At 37.6% G+C, this 9,671-nt stretch overlaps 2 protein-coding genes and 1 long non-coding RNA gene across 4 annotated transcripts; 1 reads left to right on the top strand and 2 right to left on the bottom strand.

The window, feature by feature from the left end:
• Positions 1-747: 747 nt before the first annotated feature.
• LOC123520329 (survival of motor neuron-related-splicing factor 30-like) lies at positions 748-7,308 on the bottom strand. Of its 2 annotated transcripts, XM_045282543.1 has the most exons (7): positions 7,169-7,267; positions 4,927-5,012; positions 4,733-4,838; positions 4,251-4,371; positions 3,275-3,439; positions 2,875-3,010; positions 748-2,124 (listed from the first exon to the last, which is right to left on the bottom strand). In XM_045282543.1, the coding sequence occupies exons 2-7, from the start codon at positions 5,005-5,007 to the stop codon at positions 1,978-1,980; spliced, it is 756 nt and encodes a 251-aa protein (XP_045138478.1). In that variant the 5' UTR covers positions 5,008-5,012; positions 7,169-7,267; the 3' UTR covers positions 748-1,977. The 2 variants fall into 2 exon arrangements, with proteins under 2 accessions (XP_045138478.1, XP_045138479.1); XM_045282544.1 differs by lacking the exon at positions 4,927-5,012 and having other exon boundaries at positions 7,169-7,308.
• Positions 2,053-5,653, top strand: LOC123520331. Its single transcript, XR_006679228.1, has 2 exons — positions 2,053-2,190; positions 4,190-5,653. It is a non-coding gene; the product is annotated as an uncharacterized LOC123520331 (long non-coding RNA).
• A 532-nt stretch (positions 7,309-7,840) lies between the features above and the next one.
• Positions 7,841-9,181, bottom strand: LOC123520330 (pro-resilin-like). Its single transcript, XM_045282545.1, has 2 exons — positions 9,066-9,181; positions 7,841-8,676 (listed from the first exon to the last, which is right to left on the bottom strand). Exons 1-2 carry the CDS (start codon positions 9,069-9,071, stop codon positions 8,383-8,385), a joined length of 300 nt encoding a protein of 99 aa, XP_045138480.1. The 5' UTR covers positions 9,072-9,181; the 3' UTR covers positions 7,841-8,382.
• Between the last annotated feature and the right edge of the window lie 490 nt (positions 9,182-9,671).

The following is a 9,671-nucleotide window of genomic DNA, read 5'->3' as shown; positions in this document are numbered from 1 at the left end:
ACTACTCAGTTATGCTGTGTGGGGCTTAAGGATCACATACTAGGTAGACTTACGACCTCTCAAGGCTAAGGGTGAACTAAACACACACACCGCGTAGTGTAGTGGTTAGCACGCTCGACTCACAATCGAGAGGGCCGGGTTCGAGTCCCGGTAAGCGGCGAGGCAAATGGGCAAGCCTCTTAATGTGTGGCCCCTGTTCACCTAGCAGTAAATAGGTACGGGATGTAACTCGAGGGGTTGTGGCCTCGCTTTCCCGGTGTGTGTTGTGTGTTGATGTGGTCTCAGTCCTACCTGAAGATAGGTCTATGAGCATTGAGCTTGCTCCGTAATGGGGAAGACTGGCTGGGTGACCAACAGACGACCGAGGTGAATTATACACACACACACACACACACAGTATGTGTTGGAGTTTTCTTTAATTTCTTCATAGTACTTTCCTTCCTCACTACACCTCAGTGACCTCACACTGTGTCAGACTCTACAAACAGCTTAGTAATTCTAGTTCTGGCAGGCTGAAGACCTCAAGGGAAAGTCTTATGAAAAATTATAGTGATGATTAGTTTGGGAGACATTCTTGCTTCCTGTTGCAGCTGTATGTAAATGCACATGTTTGATGCATGTAGAATTAATGTGTTTTAATGTTACTTGTGTGTTCATTCTATATCAATTAGGATACCTGTGGGAAGTAATCAATGTTTTTTTTTCAATTTCTTAAAATAACTACAGTACTTAATATCAAATAGAAAATAAGAACTCAATTTTTATTCCTGGAATAGATCAAATGCAGTTACTAGAAAGTACACCAAAACATCTACATATTTGTACAATACTTGATACATTAGTAAATCTTCCCACATATTCCCATATACCAAGAACTATGATGGCAAATGCCGATCATGAACCACATCTGGAGCAACCACACACCTATTAAGGAAACAAAAATATCCCAGACAGAGATTTCAAACGGGTTCTTGGTAACTAGCTACACTCCATACCAATCACCATTCTCACAAAGTGCTTCAACAAAATTATGCATTACTCTGAAAAAAATTACTAATGTATCAAATTCTCTCAGTTATGATTGAACTGAATTCACAGTATGTACATATTGAACGTACACCCTTACAATGAGGAGTTAGAAACATAAAATAAAACTTTCAGCCATTCAGTAAGTCTGTGTGAGATTTTTGCTCATTATGTCAAGTAATGTACAAACTTTTGACCAATAACATAGAAAAAAAAATAAAAGGAATCCACAACTCTAAATATGAAGGATATTTGGCCAACTGTCAATAGGAGTTAGGTTCATGAAATGCTGAAAGAAATAATGAGAGAGAGAGAGAGAGAGAGAGAGAGAGAGAGAGAGAGAGAGAGAGAGAGAGAGAGAGAGAGAGAGAGAGAGAGAGAGAGAGAGTTAGTTAGTTTTACATGTCAGGAGAAGGAAAGAAGAGTATCCCTAAACCAGGTTCCACCACATCTCCAGAACCTGTACCTGCATGAGTCAGGGGGGCTGTAAGACCAGTGTTACACAGGGAGCAAACCCTTCTTGAAACTGCAAGTTCTTTGTGGTGTGTTTCTTTCACATGTCTGGCAGAGAAGTCTTGGTTGCAGGAAATTTTGTTACAGTGAAGTTGGTAATGGCACCTCTCTTCCACTATTTTTGGAAACATCATCAAAGGATAATTTTCTTTGACAAGGACTTCTCCACCAAAACTATGTTGGAGGAAATGCTTTCTGTGTAACTATAGCTTGAGTGGTCTTCCTAATTAACCTGACACCCTTATACATACAAAATACAAATCTGTAAGTTCAGATACAAATTTATATAAATGGATAAATAGGTAGTAGTTTTAAAAATATCTTAAGTGAACAAACTTAATGATCTCTATTTAAATGTAATATCATTCACAAAAATATGAAAATAAAATTAAACGCAACTAATACTTATATGTCATATGGACAGAGAATATTAGTCTCTTATGTTCCTTTCCGCCATTTTTCAGCATGAGTGTACTCAGTCATGGGCTTCCCTCCAATGCCACACGTGCCAATGCCCACTCTCCCATTGGCAGCATCAGGCGTGGCAAATATAGATTTCTTTGTGACACCTTTCAGCTTCTTTGTCTGAGGAAAGAAAGTGAGAAAATGCTCATATTAATACGCCTGTGATTGGAAGTGTGTTCATCCTGGGTAAGACCACACACCCTACTCATTGCCTTTCCTTTGACATTTCCTGCAGCAAGAAAACCTGTTGTAGAAATTGTAGTGTCTTCTACAATGCCAATGGTTGCATACACCCTGCCTCTTGTGTTTTCAGGAGGCACTTATATAAAGATACATGCCCCTACAAAGGGAGAAAAATCACTTTTACATAGAAATATTATTCTTATTTATCTAATTTTATTGCTTTATTCTTGTGCTAATTTTACTTATGTAATTGCATTTCATTACTTCATTCAATAACTGTATTTCCATGTGATATTTCAAGGTTTCTATGGGGGCATTATTATTTTTTGCATTCATCCTTAAGTCAACTATACAATCAATATATTTTAATCATATGTGTTACTAATTGTATATTTTAGCTTTGTGAAGTGAATCTACCTTCCTCTGAGCATTTGTCTTATCACAGGAAACAGGATTCCCATTTCCTTAGTATATTCCTTTAAGTTTCATTTTTACAACATATTAGGAATACAGAGATACATACTCAGGGCTGACTATATGGCTATCCATCTAAAAGTTTTGTATCATCTTTTCACTTTCATCTTTCAGCTATACTACAACAGCCAAAATACAGAGAGGAATGATTAAACCTGATATATATAAGAGTGGCGGTTGTAAATATCTACACAAACAGCTATGGTTACTTACAAATCTAACTTTGGTTGAGAAAGCCAGCCACTTGGCCTTGTCTGCTTCATGAGCTTCTTCTATCTGCTTTTGTCTGTCATGCTTACGTTGTTTCCTTTTCTTGGCTTGCTGACGTTGTGCTTCTACAACCTTCCTCCTGAAAGACAGTTTCCCATTAAAACCAATACACTACCAAAGAATTTTCTTGATTAATATTTGAAAAAAAAAGCTTGTTTCTTTCAAACACCTGTGTATCTCTGATGTTGAGGGATAACTGTGAAGTGATTCAGCTTTCTAGCAACTAAAGATAGACGCACATGTAAAGAACTTTGTTTTCATCTGAGAAACTTCTTGAAATACATTTGAAATCATTAGTTCTTTGAGTAAGTTCCATGATAACTTTTAGCAATGGCGCACTTACTTATTTTTGTCAGAATCCCCAAAGCCTGGCCGATGCAACCCTTTCTTCTCATTTGGGATGCGTTCCTTTAGCGCAGACAAGTTGGTTACATCGGAATTTCCAAACCCATCAAAGGTAATTGCCACCAGGCCATCATCTGTTATGGCATCAATTACTGCATCATACCTACAAAAAAAGTTGAAGAATTATTTCTAATACCCAAAAATTATGAAAACAAGGAAGATGATGCTAGAAATGTTACTAAAGAGCCAATTACCAATAAATGATGATCTTTAGAAATTATTAATTATTTCCTATTCAGCTCCCAACCTGAATTCTTTAATCCCTGAATGAAGGGCATGAGAATCAACATATTGCAATATACATGTATAGGCTAGATTACACAGTGAACCCATTTGATATCTATACACCTGATACCTTTAACACATCAACAACTCTCACCACTAAAGGAGTTGGGCAGCAACCATCTCCTTAATTTTTCTCCTACAGTGACAACCAGTGCCAATGAGACAAAATGACTGGACAGGTATTAACTCTTGGAGAATTTGCCCCAAGCTCCAGATACAGATAATGTATATCTTTTCAACTCTTACCGTTACCTTAAAGTGATGTCACCTTCCAGGCTTGATCAGTTAGCTAGTGTGGGGCCTTGACAAGACAGTGACTGACTTGTCAACTCACCACAGTAAATAACACACCTGCCAGGCTGTGAGATAAAAGCTGCTTATTATGGACCGTAATGCAGTAGCAGTATTTGCGAAATAAAGAACCTCTTAATCCTTGGATTCCCTAGAACACTTAGATGATTATTAGTTGAGTTTATAAGACAAAGTTTCTGGCAGGGAAATGCCAACAATGTTCATTGCTTGAATATACTATTTGTATTTTCACCTGATATCATCTTTTCCTACACAGAATGCTCTGTGATGTGCTGGCTACATGACTACAAAACTGTTCAAGATCTTGCAAGACTTACCATTGTGAATCTTCCGACCACACTGCCATGCACTTGTCTCCAACCTTCCATGCTCTCACGACTCCAGACTCTTTGCTGCTCCCCTCACTGGTCACACCTGCAGCTGCTGTTGAGGAACTTCCTGTGAAAAAATAAGAACATTAAAATCTATAAGACATTAATCTATAATTACAAGTTACTGAAAGTACTCAAGATATTTCATCATTGCTGATAGTTCACTCTTGGCTTAGTGGCAGAATCACACTTCTGACCAACATCTTCTCTTAACCAAATTCCTCCTAGGGTTATGAGAAAGGTCTTATTTTCCCATCAAAAACTTGCTATGACCATTACATATATGCCTGGCCAAGTAATCCAATTTGCGAGCACATATTGTCAGATCCTGCCCAACCCTTGAAAGACTAATAGGAGTGAGGGTTAAGTCCTGAATCATCTACGTTTGGCATACCAGAAAATATAACAGAAGTGGATGATGTACAGACCTTGTGTTTCAATTAAGTTCTCTGTGAGAGTGATGACTTCCAACAGATCTCCCTTGAGTTTGACCAGCTCAGCATTTGTTGAGTCTGAGGTCAAGGCTGCCTCAACCTGCAAGATAAATAAATCATGTACATTTGATAATAAAAGCTGAAATATAAATATAAAACAAACTTTCTTGAAAGTTCTAATTACTTACACAAGATATAAGACAGTTTCTTAATGAGGAGTTTTCACAACTAGTGGTTGTCACCAGGTGGCAGCACAGTATGTGTCCCATTCGCCCTAACAGGGATAATATAGAACATACCTGCAGTGTCATTCTATAAGCACAGAGATGCAATAATTCGTTATACAGTAATATATTTTCTACATAATTCCTACGTAGTAACACAGACCTTATTCATGAACAAATGTATATAAGTTGATTTTCTTGTGAATTGGCATTGAGCCTTGTTTGGTCATCTCCACATTTCCGAAATAGTACACCCTTAATTGGAAATGTATTGATCCAGTCGACAGTAAATATGAAAACAATATGTCAATGTCACTAAAAAGATCGGCTTACTAGAATATGGAAGCAACAATTCTAATTAAAAATAGGCAACTTGTGTATCCTGGCGAGAGTGTTGCTGTTTAACCCAATCTAGGCTGGCCACCTGTTTAACTTAACAAACACATTGTTGGACAAATAGTTAATTCCTGCTTTAATGTCCATGCCACTATGCCAAGAGGAAAGCTTCACATATTTCTCTCTCCTCACTCTACAGCTGTCCAGTGATATGCATAATCTTTGCTCAACTGTTTTGCCACTTCTTGAACTTGATAAAAGTGATGCTAAAATCCCCACGAAAATAACTATACACATATATCACGATGTCACTGAGTAAGCTGGATCATACTACCTATAAAGTACAGTTAAAGATTTTACCTTTTTCATTGTCCAAATCCATAGATTTTGGAATTGTAGTATGTCATATTTAAGAAATTGATAGCAGTATTACACCATAATCACAAAAAAAAAATATTTCTGTTTTGACTACCTTCTCCCAAAATTATCCATACAGGATATTCAAAAGTAAATAAAGTATTTCTCATGTTGTGCTAGTATTTTGTGTTTTTTGCTGAGTTATTTAGCAAAATTTCTTCTGTCAGACCATGGGTCCTAAGCAAGTGGCACTACCATATAATGACACATGCCCAACTCACTTCTGAAACATTCTGAAGAGGAGGATGAAACAAACCTCTTTGGACAGTTATTTTGTGAAATGCCCTGTAGATAAAAAAAGAGTAAAGTGTGGTAAAAAGGCAAGAAGCAATGAAGAAATTAAGTTAAGAAAAAAAAAAAATTGTAGCAGTTAATTTCAGCAATAAAGTGTGGTAGTAAGAGTGAAACAAGTAAGTTCAGTTCAGTGATTAGGCAAGAGTTTATGATACATGCAAGTCACTGAAAAAGCATGAATTGAAATATAAACTCCTCCCATCTCCTCCGTCTACCTCCTCCACCTCTGCCAGCATCTTCCATTATCCCAAGTTGTCTAGTCTCAGAAGTAAATATACTTCATAACACCAGTTTATTAATTTACATTTTATATATGCTTATGTTTTTACACAATATGTGTTGTCTATAAATATTTTTTCTTAGCCAAAAACATATAAAAAATATGGCGTTTTTTGGGTGGATGGAACGGAACAATGGAATTTCAATTAATTTCAATGAGGAAATTTTATTTGAATTATGCGCAGATTAATATGCAAGCTCCGTCACGGTAAGACGAAAAGGAAAATTTTCCGGGGAGTAATCCATTAAAACCACCACAAACACAACAAATATGTGACCAGAATCACTTAAAATACACCCATAAAGCACATTCTGCAATCACAAAACGAACAATGAACTAAATATCACAACATGTCGCTACCGTTTGAAAAAATAAATCACTACCGTGCTCAACATATTCTAACCTAAACTAACTTCTATCCTAAACCTACCCTTTACAACCGTGCTTTTCATAGTCTGCCGTGTTTTTGGTGATTCTGAGAGTTCACTCGATTTAGTCTTACGCCACATGAAAATCTCGCATTCCCACAGGTCCCTAAGTTGTTGAAGGTAAAGGCTTGGTGGCATTTTTCCACCACTTTGTATAATCGTACTTTATATATACAGTCAAGGTCTGGAAGGAAATGGTCGAAAAATACGGCACCGGAGTTATTTTACACCAATAACTTTTATAAAAAAAATACTAATGTTGTTTCAATATTATCACTGCATATAAGAAACTTGTAGGAAAGGAAGAAAGGCAGGCAATAATTCTCTTCCAGAAAATGAATATAATAAAATATACTATAACTTTACTTTCCTTCATATAAATGTGTCTACTGGTTCATGAGTACCTAATGAAGTCTTAAAGCTATTGTTGGAGGTAAAATGCGTTTATTACCTGTTCTAATTGGACTTTGTAGGTGTGCAGGCTCTGTCCCAGACCCTCCGCCATTGTGTTTGTTTACACTGGTGGTGCTGCTGCAGCTAGATGGCAACAGTTCCGTTCCCCAAGAACACTCAACGTTCTCACTTCATAACCATTATCATTACCTTTGGTATATATATCTTAATGCTCTGCTGTTATAATTGTATAAAAAATAAAAATTATCATAATAGTTATCTTTACCATATCATGCAGGCAATAGTAGGAAATACAGAGGAAGAGTACATTTGCTTCTGAGAACTACTATGATTTTCTTTTAACATATTGCGGAACCAGTGTTTTAACATATTTTCTAGTTTTAGAGGTTTTCTGATGTGGAAGAATATAATGTTTTTTTTCTATAAAGCTTATGAAAGCCAGAAAGTTCGACAACTAGGTAAAGTTTTGGAGCTTCATTTCAGCGCAAACCGCAGGATGGAAGTGGGCGACATCCACCATGCGCCACCACAATACAGAGAGGAGAGTTCTGGTAGTAGTAGTAGTAGTAGTAGTAGTAGTACTACTACTACTACTACTACTACTATCCATATCGCTATTGGCTGCAGAGAGAGAGAGAGAGTTATTTAATGACATCACGAAATAGGCATTTAAATTCTTCTTAGGTAGTTCAAATAACTTTTACGTAAATATATTTATTTGTGAAAAAAAAAACAATGCAAAAATATACGTATACATTCTTATAGAAAAGATACAAAACTATATTTAACTAAACATACTCTGTAAAGAAAATATATAAACTCTTCTGAAAAGCGTAATGATACATAAATATATGAATTAATGATAATGACTAGGTAGGAGAGTTTTGAGAGGAGTCACAGAAAACAATATCCAGGTGAGGGGGATACTTAATCAATCATTTCGCCACGTGACAGATGAAACAGGTGAAATAGATGGACGATAGAGGCACGAAACAGGTAATAGTAGTTCACCACAAGAAAAATTATAACCACGATAGGAGTAGAACTTAATACATTATGCCTGCAGGTGATATAACAAAAGAGATTAGATAAAGATAAAGGATGAAGAAAATAAAAGAAGAAAGAAAAGGTCATACGTAATTCATGGCGATAAGATGCGAAAAGCGTCTGCTCGTGTTTTCACCCGTGGAAGAATAAAATAGGATGCCTAAGGTTCAAACAGATTCCTTCTCCTACAGAGGCTGCTTCTTTTTAGTAGTACTGCGCTTGGCCCTCAAAGGTGTAGGTGGGGTGGAATCCAGTCTCATCAGCGTAGTAGTTGACTGTCATGAGGCGGGAGTCAGCCAGAAGAACATAGTATGTACCGGAGGTATAGGCACCTTCACGCCCCTCTTGGTGACCGAACCTAACTGGGTTGTTGTAAGGGTCAGCTGCATTCACTGAATAGGCGAAATTGTATTCTGCTGGTGCGTATTCGTAGTCGTTCCCAAGGTGTTGTGGCGCGGCGATGGCGGCAGCAGTCAGGGCGGCCAGGAGCAACAGGACCTGGAAAACCGGCAAGATGACTGACTGGAACAATAGAGTATTTGACGAATGGTTATTGGGAAAGGACTATAGTAGAGAGAGAAATAGAAGGAAACATATTTGAACTCTGGAAACAAAGCGTATGATATGCTAAAATAAATTGACGGGCGAAAGTGAAGACGATGCACTGACTATGACCTGAGGGTGAAGAATGAAGATAAGAAAAAAAAAAATCTAAATATGGAGACAGCCCTTAATGACGAAAGAAGAACTGAAGGTCGAATAAGAATTAGAGGATGAGAGGACACATTTCATCAAGCAACAGAATCTGCCTCAACATGAGGTCTTCCCCAAAGCTACAAAAATAAAGAACACTCAAGAGGTAACGCGTAAGCCAGCATTGCATTCACCTTCATGTTGACGGAGCGGTGAGTGTTGCTGGGAGATGCGATCCTTGCAAATGCTGGCGAGAGACTGATGCCATTCTTTCTTACGCCTCTGCTTTATATACTCTCAGGCAGCAGCAGCGGTATATGAAAGGGCACTGATTGAGACGGAGTTTTTCACCCTTCCCTTTCCCTCTTTCATATTTCTTATAGGTGGTTTTGTCCCGCGGTGAGGGAGTTGGTTGCGCATGAAGACAGTTCCTGTTCTTCGTAAATGTTTTTTGTTTCTTGTCAGCTTCTGTCTCTCAGTGAAGGTTATTCAAATGATGAGCGCTGGTGGTGCACCTGCAGTGGTATTGATGACTGGTGGTGGTGATGATCGTGGTCGCGGGGATGGGTGGCGGTGACAGTGGTGCTGGCTGATAAATGAGGTTGATTGATGATATTATTGTAATGGTGATGATGGTGACATGGTGTTTCTATTTATAACAACATTAAGTTCAATACTACTACTACTACTACTACTACTACTACTACTACTACTACTACTACTACTACTACTACTACTACTACTATTACTAATTTTATTGTTGTAACTGCTGCTGTTGTTGCTGCTCATGATGATGGTGG

The sequence above is a fragment of the Portunus trituberculatus genome, chromosome 46 (assembly GCF_017591435.1).
Source record: "Portunus trituberculatus isolate SZX2019 chromosome 46, ASM1759143v1, whole genome shotgun sequence".
Taxonomy (NCBI): Eukaryota; Metazoa; Arthropoda; class Malacostraca; order Decapoda; family Portunidae; genus Portunus; species Portunus trituberculatus.
Note: the sequence above shows the minus strand (reverse complement) of the source record. Positions and strands in the feature narration are given on the sequence as shown.

What these genes read in the sequence shown, in the direction of transcription:
- LOC123520329 (XM_045282543.1), bottom strand. Translation starts at nt 5,007, where the DNA reads ATGGGACACATACTGTGCTGCCACCTGGTGACAACCACTAGTTGTGAA. An exon ending in GAACTTAATTGAAACACAAG is followed by an intron (nt 4,372 to 4,732) that starts GTCTGTACATCA and finishes ATTTTTTCACAG; the next exon opens with GAAGTTCCTCAACAGCAGCT. An exon ending in TCTCAACCAAAGTTAGATTT is followed by an intron (nt 2,125 to 2,874) that starts GTAAGTAACCAT and finishes TTCTTTCCTCAG; the next exon opens with ACAAAGAAGCTGAAAGGTGT.